Source organism: Thalassophryne amazonica, chromosome 3, assembly GCF_902500255.1.
Source record: "Thalassophryne amazonica chromosome 3, fThaAma1.1, whole genome shotgun sequence".
Lineage (NCBI taxonomy): Eukaryota > Metazoa > Chordata > Actinopteri > Batrachoidiformes > Batrachoididae > Thalassophryne > Thalassophryne amazonica.
This window is the reverse complement of record NC_047105.1, coordinates 117,620,053-117,645,179: the sequence shown is the minus strand read 5'-3', so window position 1 is coordinate 117,645,179 and position 25,127 is coordinate 117,620,053. Positions and strand designations below refer to the sequence as shown.

At 41.1% G+C, this 25,127-nt stretch overlaps 1 protein-coding gene across 1 annotated transcript in view; it reads left to right on the top strand.

The window, feature by feature from the left end:
• The window catches only part of hdac11 (histone deacetylase 11), a 193,110-nt gene that overhangs the window by 128,121 nt on the left and 39,862 nt on the right, over positions 1-25,127 (top strand). The window contains exon 9 of the mRNA XM_034167370.1: positions 11,942-12,038. Within this exon, the coding sequence (XP_034023261.1) occupies positions 11,942-12,038 (97 nt within the window). The remainder of the gene's footprint in view (positions 1-11,941; positions 12,039-25,127) is intronic.

Here is a 25,127-nt window from a genome sequence, read left to right as displayed (position 1 = left end):
GGAGTCTCGTCGTTTTTTCTTTGCAAGGAAATGGCGGAATGACTGGAGCAGCGCGACTGCATCAAATTTTGTCAGAAACTGGGCAACAGCCAGGTGGAAACCATTCGGATTATTCAGACGGCTTTCGGTGACGATCCTCTGGGCATCACACAGATTAAGGAGCGGTCTTTGTGAGGAGGCGAGGTTGACCCCATTGCTAGGTATGATGCAGTCTTCTATGTGATGTGATTGGTTGTCACAAAAAGGCTGGAGAAAAAAACAAACAAATACGCTCCACGCTGCTTTTTATGAATGGACAGTAAAATCAACTGATCATATAACCTGAACTGTATTAAGAAATGTGTAATCATGAAAATAATTTCATATCATGATGATGAAACTCAACAAAATTAAATGAATTGTTGCACAGCTTCAACACTTACCTTTGAACGTACCTCATTCACATGGTGATTATTATATTGGTTAGCTTATTGTTATGTTTACTCTCCATGCTGGTAGTTGTGCACAATTGTTGAGTGTGAGAATCACTGGTACATACTGCAATCCAGAGCGAGAGTAGAGATTGCAGCACACAACCGAAGTTCTCCTCAAACAGGTGCGTTTAGGTTATGGCATCACTTATTTTGATATTAATAACTGTATGAATGTTATAGAACTTAGATTAGAATAGAATGCCTTTTATTTCATTATACAAAATGTACAATGAGATTGGAGAGAGCTTCTCCTTTTTCAGTGCAAACAGATAAAGTAAAAAAAAGTGTAAATAGTTATAAGTGTAAAATCCTACAAGAGAGTGCAATGAAAATGTCTATGTACAGATATAAGATAATATATTCATTCATTTAGCATGGCAGCACAGTGGCTTAGCCGTTAGCACTGTTCCCTCACAACGAGAAGCTCATGGGTTCAATTTCCACCTGTGGCCTCTCTATGTGGAGTTTGCATGTTCTCCCCATGTTTGTATGGGTTCTCTCCGGTTGCTCTGGCTTCTTCACACATCCAAAGACACGCAGGTTAGGTTGATTGGACACTTTAAAAAAGTGTGTGTGTGTGTGTGTGTTATTTTTAATAAATTTGCTAAAATGTCAAAAAAAAATACATTGTCATCTTGGGGTATTGTGCATAGAATTTTGAGGGAAAAAATAAATTTCATCCATTTTGGGATAAGGCTGTAACATAAAATTTGGAAAAATGGAAGCGCTGTGAATACTTTCTGGATGCACAGTATGCAAATCCCTTCTCATTTTTGTTTGGGGAGCACTGATTTTAAACATTTCAATAATGTTGTAATGCATTTGTTGACAAACTGGAGATCCAATATTTTGTGTTTACTGCTTTTGTATGATGTCATGGCTACAGTCCCCTGTTGATATCACCTGTTTGAAATTACATCATTATTTATTTATTCTTAAACCTCAGAACTAGCCTGAAATTGACCCAGTCCCAACTTGGAATGTGTTACACTTCTTAAATACAGGAATGGATGCATATTAACAAATTAAAGGAAGTTGACCACACAGAACATGAAATATTTTGGGTTCATACTGTTGGCAATGAAAATTAAGTCAGAGTAAATGTGGGAATCACTGCAGGGTGTTTGTTTGTTTGATTTTTATTTGCCTCTTCCATACCATCCCAACCTTTTCTGATTTTGTTTTGTAAGGTATCAACCATGAAAACACTTAACTAGAAATGCCAAATTTTCAGTTCTGTTGAACAAAATACAGACACAAACTGCGAAAAAGGTTGCATTTAAACCTCATAGCAGAAATACCAATGTGAAGCCAAAAACCCGTTCCTCACTTGAGCAAGTTCCGTCTCTGTGTAGTAATGTACTCTAAATACTGACTGCAAAGACTCAAAAAGATCATTCTGTGAGAAATGTGCAAGAAGTTGCTTAGTTGTCACTTTTCCCATAAATTAGAAATCTGTATATTAATCTTGAGTTGGTCAGGAGTGCGCTGAGTCAGGTCTGCAATGAAAATGGACTGCATTTATATAGCGCTTTCCTATCTGCATCAGACGCTCAAAGCGCTTTACACATCAATGCCTCACATTCACCCTGCTGCCATGCAAGGTGCCCACGACACACCAGGAGCAACTAAGAGATTAAGGACCTTGCCCAAGGGCCATTAGTGATTTTCCTGTGAGGCTGGGATTTGAACCGAGGATCCTCTGGCCTCAAGCTCAATGCTTGAACCACTGGACCATCACCTCCCCTACCAATGAGGGAAGGTGAAAGTGGAAACAAGCTGTGTATTTAAATCTGTGTACATTTCCAAAAAGGAAAAGTCACCTGGTATAATAAACCTCACCTAAGATAATTTACCTCTTGCACTATCAACGTCCTGGCTGAGGACAGTACTGGTGTCTCTCTCTCTCTCTCTCTCTCTCTCTCTCTCATAAAGAATGCTGAAAAGTCTCTACAATTTCACCTGGAGACAGCAAATGTAATTTGGTGTTTTGCAAACTACACTCCAAACAGATAGAAGCAACAGTTTATAGATGAGTAACGGTTAACTGAAAATATTTTTTGGTGCAATAACATTGAGAATGAAAGTGGATAATGTTATTTTTATTTACACACACCGTAAGTATTCACAGCACTTCACTTTCCACATTTTATGTTACAGACTTATTCCAGAATGGATAAAATTTATTTCTTCTGCTCACAACACCCTACAATGACATGATTTTTATTTTATTTTATTTATTTATTTATTTGCTAATTTATAAAAAAAAAAAAAATCTAAGAAATCACATGTACAGACGTTTTCACGCCCTTTGCTCAATACTTGATGCCACAAGGTTGGCATATCTATTTTAGGTGATTTTGGCTCTTTCCTCTTTGTAGCACCTCTCAAGCTCCATCAGGTTTTCAGATCTCTCCAGAGATGTTCAATCAGATTCAGGTCTGGGCTCTGGCTGGGCCACTCAAGGACACTCAGAGAGTTGTCAGAGAAGCCACTCATTTGATATCTTTCCTGTGCGCTTAGGGACATTGTCCTGCTGGAAGATGAACCATCACCCTAGTCTGAGGTCAAGAGCGCTCTAGAGCAGGCTTTAATCCAGGATGTCTCTGTTCATTGCTGCATTCATCTTTCCCTCAATCCTGACTGGTCTCCCAGTTCCTGCCATTGAAAATCATCTCCACAGCATGATGCTGCCACCACCATGCTGTGGGACCTTACATGTAGACAGGTGTGTGCCTTTACAAATTATGCCCTATCAACTGAATTTAACCCAGGTGGGCTCCAATTAAGCTACAGAAACATTTCAAGGATGACCAGTGGATACAGGATGCACCAAACTCAATTTTGAACTTCATGGCAACTGCTGTGATTTCTTAGTTTATTTGTTTATATATACATTTTTTCACATTGTCATTATGGGGTATTGTGTGTACAATTTTGAGGTAAAAATGAATTTCTTCTATTTTGAAATGAGACTGTAACAACAATATGTGGAAAAGGTGAGGCACTGTGAATACTTTCTGGATGCACTGTATGTGTATTTATATTCACGCTCATTCCTTTGAAAGTCTTTACTTGAATGTATGTGTAGACAAATGTTCATTATTTTTTACATCTGTGTTAACACAATGTGATTACAAGCTTTTGTAAGTACCTTGCACAGGTAAGGACCCCTTCACACATAGTGCGAAGTTTGTACAAAGTGCCCACTTAGTGCACATGACGCAGGAATTCTGTGCAAACCGTGTAATGTTGTCCCTGCCTCCAACGCCTCGTACTGTTGCTACAACTATTTGCGCACACAAGCACCTGAAAGACAAAGTGTAGGCTGTGCAAACCCATCGCACCCTCTTGCGGCAGGTGCCGGCCAAATTCCAAGTGACACGCATGAACATCTAACACCACTCTTATGGCACTTAGAAAATAGAAAATGTGTGACCAGTCGCCCTCTTGGCATGACAACAGACTGCAGACAATCACTTTCGTATTCGCAGAGAAATTTGTCTGAGTACCACACGAGTGTGGCTGTAGTCTGTGCACTGAGATGAAGGAGGTGTGTCCATGTACTGTGTTTGGACGTACATGCACAAACAACTGCCCACTGTGACGCACATGTGTCTGTTTGCTGTTATCAAGTGGACATAAATAAAAACATATACCACTGTGGCGACGTGCTGCAGCGAGCGCGCACAGCGCACACATGGATAGGCTGCTCCAGTTGAAAATTGGCCCGTCAGATCAGAACATGCAGCAGGCGATCTCACTGTCACATCACCCACGTGAGCTCTGTCCCACATGATGCGGTGTCCTGCGGCACGTTGTCCACAAGACGCGCGCTGCCATTTGGAGACATGCCAGCAGATGTGGACATGAATGAGACGAGTGAACTGCTACTTTCATGTCCTTCCTTTTTTGAGGCAGATTCCCGCAGCTTTCAAAGAACAGCTCCGTAGCTCAGTGGTAAAGTCACTGACTGGCAATAGTGCTTTTGAAAGGCGCGGGTTTGCGTCCAGTGGGTGGTGTTTTTCTCTCTTTTTATTATTCCACATAAGCAGCGCGTTGTGGTTCCACTGGTACCAGCTGGTTTTTATTTTTTTTATTTATACCACATAAGAGGCGCAATGTGGTTCCACAGGTACAGGCTGTTTTTTGTTTTTTTTGTTTTTTTTATACCACATAAGCGATACCATGTGCTGCACCTGGCAGCGTTCCTGCTCAAAAGACACCGACGCGTGCACGAACTCTCGCACCAGGTTCGTGCATGCCTGCCCTGTCGGTGCGATGCTTCGTGGTGTGCTAATTTGGAACTGTTTCGCGCTGTTTCAGCATAATTGACCAGACGTTGACCAAAATTCGCATTGTGTGAAGGGGCCGTAAAGCTTGGTCTATAAATATGGATGCATTGATCCACAATTTTTCACTTCCGATCTGATCCTGATACCTGAATTTGTATATCTGCCAATACCGATACTATTCTGATACCAGAACTGTGTTTGCTTTAATATTATTATTATCATTATAGCTGATTTTATATGAAGATTTTCTTAATAAGAAGACCTGAAAGTTCAGCTACAATTTGCCAGAAGGTGTATCTAAAATGCAATGTTAGATTTGATGTTTTGGTGAAACAATTAAGTACTTTTATTTTTTATAGACTTTTATAGCCTTATTTTCTAGACTTAAAGAGAAAAGACAACACTCTCTCTGTGTCTGTCTGTCTCTCCTTTTCTATTTTCAACTTCAGTGAAGCTTTATTGATATGGGAGACATATGTTTACACTGTCAAAGCAAGTGTTAAGAGTAAAAATTAAATATCCAGTCATCTCCCTGTCTCCCTGTCTGTCTTCCCCCCACTCTCTGTCAGTCTCTCCTTATCAATTTTCAATTTCAGTAGAGCTTTATTGCCATGGGAAACATGTTTACATTGCCACAGCAAGTGTTAAGAGTAAAAAATGAAAAATTAAGTCCTCTCTCTCCCTCTGTATCTCTTTCTCTTGCTCACTCTCTCTTGTTCACTCTCTCTCTCTCTCTCTTTCTCTCTCTCTCTCACTGTTTTCCCAGTGAGCGAACTTGGAACCTTTTGGAAACACGAAGCCTTTCAACTGTAAAATAAACCGTAAATTTTTAAATGTATCATCAGCGACACTCGCACACAAACTCTGGATTAATACTGAAGGATTTTTGTGGAGATTTCTTTCCCTGTGATTGGACAGAATCTGTGTTCAGCTGTCCTCAGCTGTGCTCTGAGCTGGTGTTTCATGGCATTTCAGAGCCTCAGGACGCTGAAGCGGCTAACTTTTAAGCACAGATATTCAGCAACAACTTAGTTAATTTTTCAGAAAATTCATGCTCAACGAAGAGACAGTTTGAACCCGAGAGCCGGGCGGAAATTTGTAGCTACCCGTGGCTTAGAACACTCCAGAAGATAGCTCTCTCAAACAGCTCGGCTTCAGAAACCTCACCGCTCCGCTCCTCACTCTCAGCAGCAAACAAAGCAGAGAGCATGCAGCAGCAGTTGAGGTTTCACAGTGGCTCCTCTCCCATATCTGAAAACGTCGCAGGCTGTGTTGGTATTAACCGATACTTAAATAACATCGGTATCAGCTTCTGATACCAGTACTGGATCAGATGGGTTGCATCCTTATCTATAAATTGCCTGCAGCCCTGGATCCAAACTGGTTTTCTTCAGAAGACTTCATGTCACAGCAGTTTTAAAGCTCACAGTAACATTTAAATTGATGGGTGAAAGGTTTACAGTATTCACACAGTATTCACAGATCTTGAGGAATTCTGTGGATTTCATCATGGGGATGGGGGGGGGGGGTGTTAGTGTTGTACTCTGTAATTGTGATTGTCACTGAGTTTTTAAAATGCCTATCGCCAAGCTTTCTTTTTTATGACATCATGCAAGTTTTATAAATCTCATTTGTATCTGCTACACAGATCAGTGTCCGTGGATCCTCAAAACTCCGGAGAAAAATACCTCACTCAAAGTGTGGCTGTTACAACAGTTGTTGTAAAGTGGGACTGGTTGGTTGCTACGGTGATGCTGAGTGCCTGCTCCAAGATGCTGTTCTTAAGCTAAAAGTAGCATCTGGACATCTCGTAGTTTTAGAGCTATCAAGTTTTTAAAAGAAGAATTTTGTGGTATCTGTGTCATGGAGCAATGTTGGACAGAGGGAAGATGGTGAGAAAGACTGTGTGAAAAAGAATCTGTGGAATAACGACAAGCATCTGTGAAATTGGCGCTGGCTTGAATTTAAAGTCCAAAAGATAAAAGAAACGAGAAAATCTCACTGCATCTTGTCCCATCAGGAAACATGGTAAGAATTTTTTATCCCTGAAAAATAAACATTGTGTTGTTCAAACAAGATTATGTGACTTTAATATAAGGTATGTTATTGATATTTTTTGACTATCAAAATATTCTACAAGCTTTAGCTGTGGTTTTTGAAATGCTTTAACAGTCTTTTCAGTCTTCATGAATTGCATGTAGTTTAATTGTTCTGAGTTGATGCATAATTTTGTTTACAATTAACCCTCTGCAGACGAATGACGCGCCTCCGCATCAAAAATCACATGGCCTAATTAAGCGGACACAGCCCACTTTGAGTGTTTGTTTGAATGCGTGTTGAACATGTGGAATTCAACCTCCACACCAATTTTTAAAATTTTGTTAATAGGCCAAGTATAACTTGAATTATGATTTAATAATTTACACTAGTTTTTGGGGGATAATATTCTCATATTCGCTGCACGTTTTATAGACACCCACAGCAAAAATGACTCATTTCCTGATTCAGTTGGAGGAGCTAGAGGGCTGGAATGAAATACGACTCCCTCAACTGCAGCAGGAGAGACGGGTGTTCACCACTGGCGGAAAACTCAGATGCTAGCCAATCACAGTCACCAGCTCCACATGGGTTTGATGAGAAACCACAGACCCCACGTGTGTGTGTGTGTGTGTGGGCACGTTTTGCGAGTGGGACTTTTTTTCTGTCTCTCTGACTGTGACAGCAAACAAGTAAAAAAATACACATTTTTTTCTTTATCATTGGTGTGAAATATATTACCATATAAAAATGATCCCCAATCCACATAATTTTGTTGCTGAGAGAAGAAAAGTGTGGCTTCGTGTGGAGCGAAAAACAGACGTCAATCAGTTTTGAAAGTTGTCTGATATTTGCCGTGCTTGGACTGTGTTTTCGTATGTGTGGTGTAATGTTTTAGAGTGTGTGGTTAGTGTGTGGTGTAGTTATTTTATTTATTTTGTGCATCAAAATAATCAGGCATCTGGAACAGCACGTCATGTATCTCTTTTTTTAACTGCATGAAGACGATCAAAGCATGGAGCGCGTCATCAGAGTCTGAGCCAGAGCATGATCAGTCTGATGATGAAGTGGACTTTATTATTCTGGTCTGGACGAACCAGCAGGTGGATCCACCAATCTGTGTGCACAGATCAGCCCAGTGGATCGGACCACGCACTTCTTGTTCCATCATCTCCAGGACCTATGCACTTCTGCTCCAGAAGAAGAATCCTGGAGCACAGCAGGGTGGCGACATACACTGACAGCCCCAGCAGCCAGCAGGTTCCAAGGACGGACAACACAGGAGATCAGGTAGAGACTCCCCAAAACACCTTTTTCTATTGTTGCTTTTTTTTGTTGTTTTCTTTCTTTTGGCCACTAACACAGCCAGACTATACCAACACCATTAAAAATGATACAAAAACCAGGAATTATGGGAAAAATACACATGGATAATGAGGTGGAATATCTGTACAAATCTTTGGAGCTTCTGATGTGCATTGGACAGGAATTGTTTTTCTGAGTGGCACAAATAAAATTTGTGTAATATCTTATTGCATGTAAATAGCCAAAAAAAAAACGCCTGAAGTATTTCCTGCATTTTAATGTGAATTGTATATCATTTTGTTTATGCTACATTTTTACATATATTTTTGAAATTTACAGTTTATATTTACATTCTAAGTTGTGAAAATGGTTCGTTAAACATATTTCTGGTTTTCACAGTAAAAAAACTTTTTTTCTGATTTGAATTTTAGGGTTTGGGGTGAATATTGGGTCGCTGTTTTAATGCAGTATGTCAGAATGAAAGAAAAACTGTAAAGTCACACAGGTGAGTTTGTGCTGAAAAAAGGACACCAAACAAGGCCAAGTAAACAGTTTTTTAAGGTAAATTATGAAGGTAAAACCAAACACATGCCTGTCTCGGCTTTCATTGGCTTACCAGTCGAGTGAGTATAAGAGAAATTGTGGAGAGCTGGGCATGTCCCAACTTGTCCTCTGACACTCCAAAATGGAGGCGTTCTTTGTCTCGCTCCATCAGCGAATCTGTTGTGACGCACAAAGCCTCCGCGCGGCTTTCCATGACAAAACCTCTTGTTAAAAGTGAAATCTGTTGGAAAATGGCTGATGTCCAGCTCTTGTGATAACCAGAGAAATTGCACACGATGGTCCTGGATCCATACAGCCATCCGTTTAGAAATGATCTGGTGGTTTCTGCCTGTCGATCGTGGCTCGGAGCGCGGCGCACCGTGCACCATTGAGGGCCATCCTTAAAGCGGTAGTAACACTCCTTAATCTCTGTAAAGCCCATAAAATTTTCACCGAAAGCCATGTGAATTTTCCGAATGGTTTCCAGCTGCCTGTCTCTAACAGTTTCTGAAAAAATTCTGATGGAACAAAGCCCAAATCATTCCGCCATTTCCTCGCAATGAAAAAACGACGAGAGGGGTGGACCAGTGCTCACTCAAAGCCTGCCCACAGGCGAATGACGCAACCGACAGTCGTGAAAAAACTCACGCATGCGCACGAAGGTTCAAGCTTGGCTGACATAAAAACATATGAATCAAATCCATATATTTTTTACATAAAATAAAAAGGTCGGATACTTTTCTCACAGACCTCGTACAGTTAAAATGGGGAAAGTGTGAATAATTGTGTTGCAGTTCACTAGCTGTGCATCCCTACATTTGTTGCTTGCACTCCTACTATTTTCAGTAAGGGGCTACAGAACTCCTACTACAGTCTGGAGCCCTCAGCCAGTCCATGCAAGCAATGAACAGTGTAAGAGTCAGAACTCATCTCTGACAAACTCCAGTTTTCATTGAGAACAGTGCCGTGTCTCTGCCTCCCTTCTGTACAGCATTCCAGCAGCTTCTTGGTGATCTCACAAATTCTCACGATGTTCCAGAGAGCAGTCCGATCAGATGAATCAAACACTTTGTGAAAATCAACAAAGGCTGCAAAGCAGCACTACCTTCACTCAGTCATTCAGCTCATAATCAATAATTAAACATAAAGTCAGCCAGGTGTCATGTCAGCTGCTGATGAATGGCTCTACTTTATTGCCCCTGTCGTCCCAGTGCAGCCTAGACTTGTACTTCAGTCAAGTCTGTCTTTTGTTTCTTTATGTAATATATTGAATGTGTCTTTGTGGAATGTGTACAGCTGGGATAATACTGCTGCTGATGATAAATTACAGCACACAAATCATGCAAGACTTAGAAGAAAATGTGGCAGTTAGCCATCTGGAAATGTCTGATACTGAACATTTATTACAGGAGTAGAAACATCAACTTTCTATTGTATGATCATTCACCTCTCCTGATGATGTTTCACTAATTACACTGCAGCTGTTCTTTGTATTTAATACGGCTCATGGCAGGGTGTTTGCGTGAAGAACATGACAGGTCTGTTTGAGGCCAGCAGTGATGGCATTTAGCTGACACTCACAAATTTGTACTGTAGCAGGAATATGTTGTTGAACAGTATGTGGAGAGGATGTTTGAGCTAATAACACAGTGACTGTGAGCTTTGCTGCATGTGAGTTGATTTATAGTCTCAGACTGTCTTTTATTCAAAGAAGTGGCAGGGAAAGATTTTTCATGCAAAAGGGGGAGAAGCAGCTCAGATCAAGGCTCATGTCTCCTGTGTACCTTCTGGCAAACTGTAACTGAAATTTAACATCTTTCTTTTAAGAAAAAATGCTGTAGAAGTGGTGATGGAATCAACAGAGTTGTATGATGCAGAGTTTATCTAATCACAGCCACAGGAGACTGTAACTCTTTCAGACGTGTCATAGTTGTCTTGTTGGCTTCCCTCACTTTTCTCCTTTTTGCACAGTTGCTCAGTTTTTGAGAATATATTGTTTGAGTTAAATGAAGTTCAAGACTGATTCAGTGACTTGAAAATGTTTGTTTATCCATCCCCTGACGTGTCTTAAGAAAAATTACTAAAATCAATGATTTATTTCTTAAATGTAGAATTATGATAATTTGTCCAGTCACTTTCAGTGCTGAAGGTTCCCAGTTCAGACCTCAGCTCTGCAACATTTCTCCATGTATTGTGGAGTTGCGTCAGGAAGGGCATCTGATGTAAAGCCAGATCAACATGTAGACTCACCTTGGATCTGCTGTGGTGACCCCTAATGACAATAAGGGAACAGCCGAAGGGACTTAATTTTACTGATAGACTGTGCACAGAAATTTTCAGATCTCTCCACAGATGTTCAGTCAGATTCAGGTCTGGGCTCTGGCTGGGCCACTCAAGGACATTCATAGAGTTGTCCTGAAGCCACTCCTTTGATATCTTGTGAGAGATTGACTGTTGATCCAGGATGTCTCTGTACATTGCTGCATTAATCTATCCCTCAATCCTGACTAGTCTCCAAGATCCTGCCACTGAAAAAGAAACCCCATAGCATGATGCTGCCACCCCATATGTCACTGTAGGGATGGTGCCTGGTTTCCTACAAACATGATGCCTGGCATTCACGCCATAGAGTTTAGTCTTTGTCTCATCAGACCAGAAATTTTGTTTCTCATGGTCTGAGTGTCCTCCAGGTGCCTTTTGGCAAACTCCAGGCGCGCTGCCATGTGGCTTCTGTCTGGCCACCCTGCCATGTTTGTGCTCTTACATGCACTGTTAACTGTGTATTATATGTGGACAGGTGTGTGCCTTTTCAGATCATGTCCAGTCAACTGAATTTACCCCAGGTAGACTCCAATTAAGCTGTAGAAACATCTCGAGGATAATTAGTGGAAACAGGCTGCACCTGAGCTCAATTCTGAGCTTCATGGCAAAGACTGTGAATGCTTATGTGCATGTGATTTCTGAGTTTTTATTTTCAGTAAATTTGCAAAAATCTAAAAAAAACAAACAGAAAAAAAACTGTTGATATTGTCATTATGTGGTATTGTGTGTAGAATTTTGAGGAAAAAAAGTAATTTCATTTATTTTGAAAAAAGGCTGTAAGATCACAAAATGTGGAACGAGTGAAGTGCTTTGAATACTTTCTGGATGCACTGTACAATGATAATGAAGACAGTTCTCTCTCTCTCTCCTCTCTCTCCTCATATGATTCATTTTGCCTTTGCTGAATGATGTTTGAAGAAGCATCAGATTATATTTTTTATGATAACCTTGTTTCCACTGTTACAGGGAAATGGCCATGAGCGTGACTTCCTGGGTGACAAGCGGGTTTTCATTATGGATATGTATAATCGCTACATCTACCCAGGGGACGAATATGCCAAAAGTGAGTGACACCATCATGAATTTAAAATTTTCACCTTGCACTTTTGCTTTAAATTTGTCATGTAAGGCTGCGTTCAAAAGCCTGGTAATGAACCTTTCAGTCTCAATTATTAAAGATCGGAGTATTGATAAACTCTGCCTGTTAACTGTACTGCTTTTGGTATTGGAGAAATTGTAGAAAGAGTTCTCTCTCTTTCTCTCTCTCGTCCCGACGTCTTTCATTAAAAAAATCTTTAACAGTGGAATATCCGGATAAAATGCTGAAACCAACTTCTTCTGAAACTTCTCTGTTCTCTCACGACGTCCTGGATCAATAGAGCCTGAAATGTGGAGGTTTTCAGCTTGAAACAGGCTGACTACGGCGCCTGGGACCGCTGCGCGATGTCCCGCTCTGTGGGAAGTCCTTAAAGCGACAGTATCACCTCAAAATCTCTGAGCAGCCGTTAAAATTTTCACCGAAAACCAGCTTAATTTTTCGAACCGTGTCCACTTTGATGTGCCTCACGGGTTTAGAAAAAATTTTGATCAAACAAAGCGCCAGTCTCTCAGCAACTTCTCAGACAAAGGAATTCCGACGAGGGGCTGGACGACTCCACCCACAAGGAGTGCTCACAGGCGAATGACGTCACAGACAGGTGTGGAAAAACTCACGCATGCGCACGAGGGTTCAAGCATGTCTGACGTAAAAACATATGAATGAAATACGTATAGTTTTTGAAAAAAATAAAAAGGACCTATACTTTATTGACAGACCTCGTACATAGATAAAGTGGCATAGCAGTTCAATCTTCTGTTTTGGGTTTACAGTGGTTTATGTCCATTGCTCCTTCTTTTCGTGTCACAGCAACTCACAAACCTTGCTGCTGTTTGCACATTGTTGTACTTCACCCAGCAGATACTATACAATTATAGACTTTTGATGAGGTGTACCCGTGATTATGCGGACCTGGTCAGGATGGCCATCCTGGGTTCATCGAGGCCTTGGCCGAGGTGAACCTCATCCTGACCAGGTCCGCATAATCACGGGTATACCGAAATTAAAAGTCTATAACTGTTTTATTATATTGTAAACAAGAAAATTGGGAGTTTGTGAAACATATGAGGTCTATTAGAAAATTATCCGACCTTATTATTTTTTCAAAAACCATATGGATTTGAATCGCGTGTGATTGTGTCAGACAAGCTTGAACCCTCGTGCGCATGCGTGAGTTTTCCGTTTTGGTCTCACAGGACGGCTTTGAGATGGCGTTCAGACAGCTGTCGGTGGTTTTTCCATCGAGTGATTATCCAAGAAATTGGGGATGTGCCTGGACATGCCAAAACATGTCCCGTGAGGCTTCATCACGGCGTTGCTGTGCGCCATGCGGCACCGCCACGACGTGCGGAATTCCTCCGCACGTCTGTCTCAATGTGCCGAAAAAGTGCTGATGTCCACGTCTTTTCACAATTCCTGTGCTAGTCAGACGACGTCCCGGATAAAACAGCGTCCAGTTTGGAAATGAATAGCACATTCCACTGTTACAGGAGTTTTTGTCATGGAAAGAGGAGCGGAGGCTTCGCGCGCCGCGGCGGTGCCGCATGGCGCAAAGCAACGCCGTGATGAAGCCTCACAGGACATGTTCTCGCATGTCCAGGCACATCCACAATTTCTCGGATAATCACTCGATGGAAAAACCACCGACAGCTGTCTGAACGCCATCTCAAAGCCGTCCTGTGAGACCAAAACGGAGGTGGTTTTGTCTCGCTCCAGTAGCGAATCCATCGTGACGCGCGAGCCTCCGCTCGGCTTTCCATGACAAAATCTTCTTGTTAAAAGTGAAAATCTGCGGAAAATGGGTTGATGTCCAGCTCTTCTGATAACCAGAGAAATGGCACACGATGGTCACGGATCCAGACAGCCATCCGTTTAGAAATGAAATGATTGTTCAGCCTGTCGATGGCGACTTTGGAGCGCGGCGCACCCCACAGCCACTGGGGGCCATCCTTAAAGCGACAGTAACACTCCTTATTCTCTACCAAGCCCGTAACATTTTCACCGAAAGCCAAATCAATTTTTCTAATGGTTTCCAGCTGCCAGTCTCTAACAGTTTATGAAAACATTCTGACGGAAAAAAAGCCCAAATCATTCCGCCATTTCCTGACAATGAAAATCTGACAAGGGGGCTGGACCACTCCTCACTCAAAGCCTGCTCACAGGCGAATGATGCAACTGACAGGCGTGGAAAAACTCACGCATGCGCACGAGGGTTCAAGCTTGTCTGACGCAATCACACGTGATTCAAATCCATATGGTTTTTGAAAAAAATAATAAGGTTGGATACTTTTCTAATAGACCTCGTACTAAAACTGAAAAATCAATCTCAAGTTTCAGCTCTTTATTATTACTGTCATACTGCACCAACAGGTCCAAAATACTTCATGAGCACAATCTCTAAAGCCCCTTTCACACCAGGGCTGCCTCAAGCTTCCTCTGGTGTCATGACGACGCAGGAATGTCTGCGTCAGGTGCGTAGTAGTACCGTTAAAGTCTTAATAATACCCATCCATAATGTCACCTGTAAAATACATATTTTGAAAGTATAAACTGGGAATTCCTAGCCTAGACCCATAATTCATGTCATGAATAAATTAATTTTGTGAAAAGATCTTGACCTCTCTCTTTCACAGCCGTTTCCTCTTATCCAACAACAGGCCAGGCCAGTAGCAACACTTTATCTCATATTAATGAGCCCCGAAAAGCCACTGTTCTAAACAAATAACATGGCTGCCACTGATATGGACCGGTTATTTGAAATAGCTTTTGCTTCTGCTTTGAATGACCTTGACAATATCATCTGTGAAAGAAGAACAGCAAACTGCTCTTAAAGCCTTCTTTTGTAAGATGGATGTGTTTGTCAACCTCCCGACTGGATTTGAAAAGATTTTAATCTACAAGGTCTGTCAATAAAGTAACGGTCCTTTTTATTTATTTTTTTAACTATATGGATTTGATTCATATGTTTTTACGTCAGACAAGCTTGAACCCTCGTGCGCATGCGTGGGTTTTTCCACGCCTGTCAGTGACGTCATTCGCCTGTGAGCACGCCTTGTGGAAGGAGTGGTCCCGCCCCCTCGTCAGATTTTCATTGTCTGGAAATGGCGGAATGATTTGGACTTTTTTTCCATCAGAATTTTTTCAGAAGCTGTTAGAGACTGGCACCTGGAAACCATTTGAAAAATTTATCTGGCTTTCGGTGAAAATTTCACGGGCTTCACAGAGAATGACTGACTGTTACTACAGCTTTAAGGATGGCTTTAAGGACGCTCGGCGCGCCGTGCTCCGAGCTGCGACAATGAGGCAGAAAACGCCAGATCATTTCTAAGCTGATGGCTCTGTGAATACGAGACCGTCGTGTGCACTTTCTCTGGTTATCACAAGAGCTGGACATCAGCCATTTTCTGGCAGATTTCACTTTTAACAAGAGATTTTGTCATGGAAAGCCGCGCGGAGGCTTCGTGCGTAATGACCGATTCGCTGTTTGAGCGAGACAAAGAACACCTCCGTTTCGGCGTGTCATGGGACAAGTTAGGACATGCCCAGCTCTCCACAATTTCTCTGATACTTACTGGACTGGTAAGCATTGAAAGCCGAGATAGATCAGTAGATTCTCACAAATCCAACAAGACCAAGCATTCATGATATGCACACTCTTAAGGCTATGAAATTGGGCTATTAGTAAAAAAAAGAAAAAGTAGAAAAGGGGGTGTGTCACAATAATAGTAGTGTGGCATTCAGTCAGTGAGTTTCGTCAATTTGTGGAACAAACAGGTGTGAATCAGGTGTCCCCTATGTAAGGATGAAGCCAGCACCTGTTGAACATGCTTTTCTCTTTGAAAGCATGAGGAAATGGGACGTTCAAGACATTGTCAGAAGAACAGCGTATAGTTTGATTAAAAAGTTGATTGGAGAGGGGAAAACTTATACGCAGGTGCAAAAAATTATAGGCTGTTCATCTACAATGATCTCCAATGCTTTAAAATGGACAAAAAAAAAACAGAGACACGTAGAAGAAAATGGAAAACAACCATCAAAATGGATAGAGGAATAACCAGAATGGCAAAGGCTCACCCATTGATCAGCTCCAGGATGATCAAAGACAGCCTGGAGTTACCTGTAAGTGCTGTGACAGTTAGAAGATGCCTGTGTGAAGCTAATTTATTTGCAAGAATCCCCCGCAAAGTCCCTCTGTTAAATAAAAGACATGTGCAGAAGAGGTTACAATTTGCCAAAGCACACATCAACTGGTCTAAAGACAAATGGAGGAATATTTTGTGGACTGATGAGAGTAAAATTGTTCTTTTTGGGTCCAAGGGCCGCAGACAGTTTGTGAGACGACCCCCAAACTCTGAATTCAAACCACAGTTCACAGTGAAGACAGTGAAGCATGGTGGTGTAAGCAACATGATATGGGCATGTTTCTCCTACTGTGGTGTAAGGCCTATATATCGCATACCAGGTATCATGGATCAGTTTGGATATGTCAAAATACTTGAAGAGGTCATGTTGCCTTATGCTGAAGAGGACATGCCCTTGAAATGGGTGTTTCAACAAGACAATGACCCCAAACACATTAGTAAACGAGCAAAATCTTGGTTCCAAACCAACAAAATGAATGCCTTGCAGATGTGAAGAAATCATGAAAAACTGTGGTTATACAACTAAATACTAGTTTAGTGATTCACACGATTGCTAAAAAAGCAGTTTGAACATAATCGTTTTGAGTTTGTGGCATCAACAGCAGATGCCACTATTATTGTGAACAACCCCTTTTTTACTTTTTTACTAATAGCCCAATTTCATAGCCTTAAGAGTGTGCATATCTTGAATGCTTGGTCTTGTTGGATTTGTGAGAATCTACTGGTAGCTTGTTTCTCATGTAACAATAAGGAATATACTCAAAACCTGGATTAATCTTTTTAGTCACATAGCACTACTATTATTCTGAACACTACTGTATCTGTCAACAGAACAACTATATTTGCGTTGACGAGACTGGGAAAGACTATTCTGAAGGAACTCAGAAATGTATTAAAACTAGCAAAGTTGGACTTTTAAAAAAATTATTCTCTGGGTAAAAATATTTTAAAAAATTACTATGAAGGAATGTATGTTGGCTTGCATCTGTATCAAAATACATTTATTTACAATCAAATTAGAATATTTGTTACTTATAGTATTGTTGTTCAAAAAAGAGTTAGTTGTTTAAAGCATTAGAAAAACAGCCTCATGTAGTGCACAAGACATTGCATTCTGAATGTCAGTCCCAAGTCTGGAAAAATGAAGATGTTATGTCACAAAGGGTAATTGACCACCAATTATCTGGCATAAACCAAACATACAGATCAAAAGTTTAGATTCATACCGGATCCTTTGAGGCCTGGGTTAACATTGACCATAACTGTACTGTTGCCCAGTAAGGTTCTAGTGGAACATGACAGGACGCAACTTGTGGAGGCAGCAAAAGAGGATGAAGGGTAGAAGTGTGGAGGTGATAGTTGGAACTTTGTTGATTGTCGAGTAGATTTAGAGTATATTGGATGGTCTGTTATGAGTGTCTGATGGAATGATGAATGTGATGGTGAATATTGAAGTGGTGATGATGAATGTCACCAGTGCTTACATCCCACAGGCGGTGTGTATGACACAGGGAAAAGAAGAGTGTACCCAAGTAAGACACAGTGGTGATTGGAGCAGTTTTCAATGGGCATGTTGGAAACAGAGGTGATGAGAAAGTGATGGTAAGATATGATACCTATATCAAGGAGAGAAATGTGAAAGGATGTGTGGTAATGGATTTTGCAAAAAAAGGTTGGAAGCACATGGTGATGTATAAGTGTGAAAGAAGGGTCACACATGAACTGTGTCTGAAGCAGAAAAAGTGGTGGCAGGTGAGAGTTGAGCTAGACAACATCAAATGGTAGTTTATAAGATGGCTTTAGAGGTAAAGAACATCAAGATACTGGGGCTGAACCAAGGATCAGTTGGTGGAAGAGGAAGGAGGATGGCTATGGTATGAAATTCATTGATTAGGTGGTGGTGAAGAAATGCTAAATGACAGGACAACTATAGCAAAAGTGATGGAGACAGCTAGGAATGTGCTTGCTGTGACATTTGGACACAGGAAGGAAGATAATGACATTTTGTGGTAGAATGAGGAAGTACAAAAATGCTTAATGGAAAATTCCAGGAAAATACAACTTATGCTCTATTTTTAGATAGCTTGGGGTCAAAAATGAATTTAAGCATTACATTATTTATTTAGAATGCAAACACCATAGCAGCAAGTACAAGCTAACTAGCAAATAATTAGTATTGGATGAGGCCATAACATCTCAGTGTACACTGCTTTTTGTCACCAACAGGAAAAAGCATCATTAGCAGTGTCCGGTTGCACAAACTGCTTCAATACAGAGCTAAATGTGTGCACACAACTGAGTAAATGTAAATACACTTTTTTAAATGACTCATTATACCATCAGCCGTGTACTTTAGCCTGTAGCTGGCGCTACTCCTCACTAAATGATTGGAAGTCACCTCATGAAGAAGGGCTTGTTCTGTAAGACACAGCAAGTCCTTGTCCCCATCCTCTATATAACTGTATATTGTATTAGAATGCGAGTGTCCACAATAGATATTTTAGTAAAGCTACTAGACTTGCCTTGAGAACAAATAACATCATCATGCCCAAAACAGAATAAAACATTCTTCTCAAATGCCATAGATAGCAGTTGCCCCTGATGGACATCTCCTTAAATCACCTGGAATTAAATGGAACAAAGTGGAAGTAATGCCTAAAAGAAAATAGATGCATTCATCTGAGTAACTATAGAATGCAACTCAGATAGACATTCATCTTTCACATCGTTGTGACCTTCTTGAACATGACATAGTAATATCCAATGGAAAATAAGAGAGTTTCAAAGCTTCAGCATCTTGAATGAGAAATCTTATATACAAGATGATGCAAAAAACAGAACCCATAAAAACTGCATTAAACCCTATAAAGGCCCAGCAAAGTTTGGAAATTTGCTGATCTAAACTCCAGTTTGTGTACGATCATTCCCCAAAGTTTCAGCTATCTTAGTTGTTTGCATACAAGTCATATTCTTTCAAAATTATGCTGCCAAATGGTATGATTTGTTAGTAAAATGGGCCTCCAGGCAAAATGTCTTGGTTGACCAAGACATGTGGAAACATGATTGGAACATTTTAACAGAAACTTAACAGTAATAATGTTTTCCACTCACATATGGCCTTTATACATGTGGTAGTCATGTTCTGATCCAGAGATTGACAGGATTCTGCAGCACACAGAAGAGTGCGGTGATGCATTTAGGTTATCCCTTAAGGACATGAAGAAACTCATGACACCTAATCTATCTGAAGAGATGAGTTGTAATGGCTCAGAGTTTGAGAGAATGTGTGGCACTGGTTCTGGAGAAATATGTGGCACAACCTCTGATTCTGGAGAGATACGGTGCACTGTCTCAAGACTTGAAGAGACACACTGCACCGCCTCGGGTCTGCAAAGATGTGTGGCACTGCTCCAAATCTGGAGAGTTGTGTTGTATCTTCTGTGGTCTGGAGAGATGCAATGTGTCAGGAGGCTAGAGAAGCATGGGATACCTTGGAGAATGAAGAGTTTTGTGGTGCTGCCTCGCAGACTAGCCTAGCCTGGAGAGGTCGGGATAAAGTGAGACTGATGACATGTATTCAGGGCTAGACTCAGGCATTATATTGGCTTTGTCATTACCACTGTTGCCTCACAGAAAGAAGAATGTGGGGCTGCTTCCCTCCTGGTCCTTTTTGTGTGGAATTTGCATGTTCTTCCCGTGTTTATGTGGGTTCCTTCTGGGTGGTCTGGCTTCCTGCAACTTTCAAAGACATGCAGGATAGGTGAATTGGAAACTGTAAATTGTCCATAGGTGTGTGTGAATGTGCTTGTCTATAAGGCTCCATACCGACTGGGGTTTGCAATCCAGCTCGAACCAGATTCATTCTGGATTGTTTTTTAGCTAGATAGCATCCCACACATACGTCCCAACTCAATCCAGCTCAAGCCAAATTCAATCTGTGCTCACCAGCATGTGAGTATGGGGTGTTTTTGCTTGCCAGAGTGACAAGGACAACCTGGCTGTATGTTATCTTTACCAAGTAGGAGTAATGGAAAGCTTAATGTATGATTTAAGTGCAGAGAGTTGCTTAGCTTTAAACACAAAAATATGAATGTGTGTGATATTTCAGGAAGGAATTCATTTATAACTTAACAAAAACAAAAATTTTTAAGCTCACATTATCACCCTGCAGGCTGTAACTGCAGATGGCATACATTGTGCTGTAATGACTGCTGAAACAGTTTTCTGAATGACATCTGAACAAGTGCGGGTGTGTGCATGTACAGTGAGGAAAATAAGCATTTGAACACCCTGCGATTTTGCAAGTTCTCCCACTTAGAAATCATGGAGGGGTCTGAAATTTTCATCTTAGGTGCATGTCCACTGTGAGAGACATAATCCTAAAAAAATCCGGAAAACACAATGCAAATGTTACTGCTGCAAATAAGTATTTCAACACCTGTGAAAATCAGTGTTAATATTTGGTACAGTAGCCTTTGTTTGCAATTACAGAGGTCAAACGTTTTCTGTAGTTTTTCACCAGGTTTGGACACACTGCAGCAGGGATTTTGGCCCATTCCTCCACACAGATCTTCTCTAGATCAGCCAGGTTACTGGGCTGTCACTGAGAAACATGGAGTTTGTGCCCCCCCCAAAGATTTTCTATTGAGTTCAGGTCTGGAGTCTGGCCAGGCCACTCCAGGACCTTCAAATGCTTCTTACGGAGCCCCTCTTTAGTTGCCCTGGCTGTGTGTTTGGGGTCATTGTCATGCTGAAAGACCCAGCCATGAGCCATCTTCAATGCTCTTACTGAGGGAAGGTTGTTGTTTGCCAAAATCTCACAATACATGACCCCATCCATCCTCCCTTCAATACGGTGCAGTCGTCCTGTCCTCTTTGCAGAAGAACACCCCCAGAGTATGATGTTTTCACCCCCATGCTTCATGGTTGGGATGGTTTTCTTGGGGTTGTTCTCATCCTCTAAACATGGTAAGTGGAGTTGATTCCAAAAAGCTCTATTCTGGTCTCATCTGACCACATGACCTCCCATGCCTCCTCTTGATCAAACGGGCCTGGACATGTGCTGGCTTGAGCAGGAGGACCTTGCTGCCTTGCAGGATTTTAAACCATGACAGCATCATGTGTTACTAATGTAATATTTGTGACTGTGGTCCCAGCTCTCTTCAGGTCATTGACCAGGTCCTCCTGTGTAGTTCTGAGCTTTCTCAGAATCATCCCACAAAGTGAGATCTTGCATGGAATCCCAGACCTAGGGAGATTGACAGTCATCTTGTGTTTCTTCCACTTTCTAATAAATAATCATAACAGTTGTTGTCTTCTACCAAACTGCTTGCCTGTTGTCCTGTAGTCCATCCCAGACTTGTGCACGTCTACAGTTTTGCCCCTGGTGTCCTTAAACAGCTCTTGCGTCTTGGCTATGGTGGACAAGTCGGAGTGTGATTGATTGAGTGTGTGAACAGGTGTCTTTTATACAGGTAACAAGTTCAAACAGGTGTAGTTAATACAGGTAAAGAGTGCAGAATAAGAGTGCTTCTTAAAGAAAAATTTCCAGGTCTGTGTGAGCCAGAATTCTTGCTGGTTGGTAGGTGTTCAAATACTTATTTGCAGCAGTAACATACAAATAAATTATTAAAAAATCATACATTGTGTGTAGCGGCGGACTGGGTGGAAGAACCTATTTCTCTCTGGCTTGATATAGAAAGTTCCATGTCCAACCTCCCTCTGAAAAATTTACTATTCCTGAAAAAAGGTAAACTTCTAAAAATATTCTGTAGTAACCCTCTCACTTTATGTACTGTCAGAGCTTGGCAAATAATTCAAAAGATGGAGGGTAGGTCTCACTTAACATCTCTCTTCACTCCGTTATGTGGCAATCCCCTTTTCCGGCCTGGGACTTTGGACTCTGGTTTTTCTGTGTGGGCAGAAAAAGGTATCTCTACCCTTTCTGATTTGATGGACAGATCAAACCTAATGTCCTTCGATCAGTTAGTAAATAAATACGGAATTCACAGACGTGACTTTTTTCGGTACCTGCAAGTGAGAGATTATATCCTAAAGAACACAACTATACTTGCCAACCAAACTGTTACTGATTGTGGAAAAACAACTATTTCAGCCTAAACTTAAATGCTCTGTTAAGATTTGCTATGGTTTATTGAGAGAATATGAAGGCTCAGATTTGGCTCATTTGAAGGGGACATGGGAGAGGGAGTTAGCTTTGGTGATCAGTGACGAGGCCTGGAATGAAACTTGGGAGAACGCAGGGTCTTTGAGTGTTTGTAATAGGGTAAAAGCAATGCAACTTAAGATTTTGCATCGTGTTCATATATCTCCTTCTCAGCGTCACAGATTTAATTCAGACCTTTCTCCGTTCTGCCCTAAGTGTAAAACAGAGGTGGGTAACCTCACTCACTGTCTTTGGTCCTGTAGGAAAATACAACAATTTTGGTTTAGTATAAAAGGTGAATTGGACAAGATCCTTTCTATTATTACTGAATGTAACCCATTGTATATGTTGCTGGGAATGACAAATAACATTAAGAAGAAATGTGAAAGACAACTTTACATGATGCTTACTTTTTGTGCTAGGAAATGTGTCCTCTCGAACTGGATTATAGACAAAGCCCCATCAAGAACACAGTTGCAGCGGACTGTTCTTGAATACATTTCATTGGACATCCTAACGAGTAAGCTACATAATAGGGAAGATGCGTTCTGTAAAATATGGGACCCTTATTTGCGGTATGTTGGTCTGGATCTGGCAGCTATTTTTTCACGGGGCTTTCTGTGATGTACAAAGGTTATTTTACCAATAGTGGACTGCCCATGATTCTTTTTTTAAACTGTATCTTTTTTTTTTTTTTTTATTATGAGTTTGTTTTTTTTATTTTGAGTTGGGGTTTGAGCTGGGTTGTTATATATTTGGTTCTGTTTTTGTTTTGTGTTTGTGTAAAAAGAAAATTAATAAACATATGTAAAAAAAAAAAAAAAAAAAATCATACATTGTGATTTCCGGATTTTTTATTTTTATTTTAGATTATGTCTCTCACAGTGGACATGCACCAAAGATGAAAATTTCAGACCCCGCCATGATTTCTAAGTGGGAGAACTTGCAAAACTGCAGGGTGTTCAAATACTTATTTTCCTCATTGTATGTGTGTGTTTCTGTGTGGCGCCCCACAGAAAGAAGTTTTTTTTACTGAGCAATTTGCTGAAGAAGACACAGTGGGGACACAGACATAGTTTGACGTCATGGTCCCGAGCTAGATGGATTCAATGCACCGTGGCAAATCCCACTCTGCCAGTTAATGGTTCTGATTTGGTACTGGAGAAATTATGAAAATAGAGCTCTCTCTCTCTCTCTCAAAGTGCCGTTGAAGCTGTTCACTTGTCTGTCGCTGAGGGGGCATGTACATATTTTAACATCATGGTCCAAAGCCTGCTGGATTCAATACACATTCGCATTCAGACCACAGCATTCCCACTCAAATCCAACTAAAATCCAGTTCAACGCACCTCTCTGTCTTAAATCCAATTTGCGCCATTCAGATTCAGAAAAAAAACTTTGGAAATCCCAGTCTGATTGGGGTCCAAGTGGCCCTGCGATAGACTAGTGGCCTATCTAAGGTGACCCCCCCGCCCCTCACCTAATGACCACTGGGATATGCTCACGCTCCCCCATTACCCTTGATTGGAATAAGAAGATGAAGGAATGGCATAGAGACAGGTATGGAAATTGATTTGGGGACATCTGTGAAGGTGTAACTGGAGCAATTGTGTGAAAACACTCCAGTGTTGTAGAAGAAGATGTGGAAGATGGTTGAGGAGATATAATGACTGGCATGAAGGTTGGCTGAAACAGCATGGAGACTGATGGCAGCAGTACAGTGTGAGTTGCTTGGAGATGGGTTGCTGAAGCTGTTTGGAAATTGGCATGATATTGGAATAAAAATTAAACATGTAATTTTGATGTGCGATGATTGGAGTCACTAAAGCAACTATTTGTGTTCAGTGTTAGCAATCTCTGACAGAATGTCCAGAATTTAATCTTTGAAGAGGTTGTCTGAGAAGTGTCTAAATTCATCAGATAAGTCTTGTATGAAGATGAGTATTTCCTGAGTGTGGTTGAAGTTCAACATGTCTTCCTTAGCCATAGTGCAGATCATGTTATCTTCCTTCAAGTCTCAAAGTGTACAGTTAGTGTACAGTTTATTTTGACATTTTTAAATATTTTGTGTTAGTTGGCAAGATCCATGAGGATTTTGCTCTAGAACGCCGTTACAATGTGCTTAACAATGGGCATGTTTGTGGTTAAAACAGTAAATTCACCATGTTTTTAGTATAAGCAGTATATTTATACGAGGTCTGTTAGAAAAGTATCCGACCTTTTTATTTTTTGCAAAAACCTGATGGATTTGAATCACGTGTGCTTGCATGAGCAAACCTTGAACCTTTGTGTGCATGCATGAATTTTTTCATGCCTGTCAATTGTGTCATTTGCTTGCAAGTAGCCTTTGTGTGAGGACGGGTGTTGTCTCTCGTCAGATTTTCATTACAAGGAAAATGGCGGAACGACCGGAGCAGTTTGACTACATCAAATTTTGCCAGAAACTGGGCAATAGCCAGGTGGAAACCATTCGGGTTATTCAGATGGCTTTCGGTGACGATCCTATGGACATCACACAGATTAAGGAGCGGTACAACCGGTTTAAAGATGTCCGCACAACGGTGGAGAGCGAGCCACATTCCGGTTGGGCATCAACATGCTGAAATGACCAGATCATTTCCAAAGTGAATGCTGTGGTGATGTGGGACCGTCGTGTGACTATCCCAGAAATTGCAGGAGAGGTGGACATCACCACTTTTTCACCACATTCCACTGTGACAGAAGATTTGGCCATGAAAAGAGTTGCAG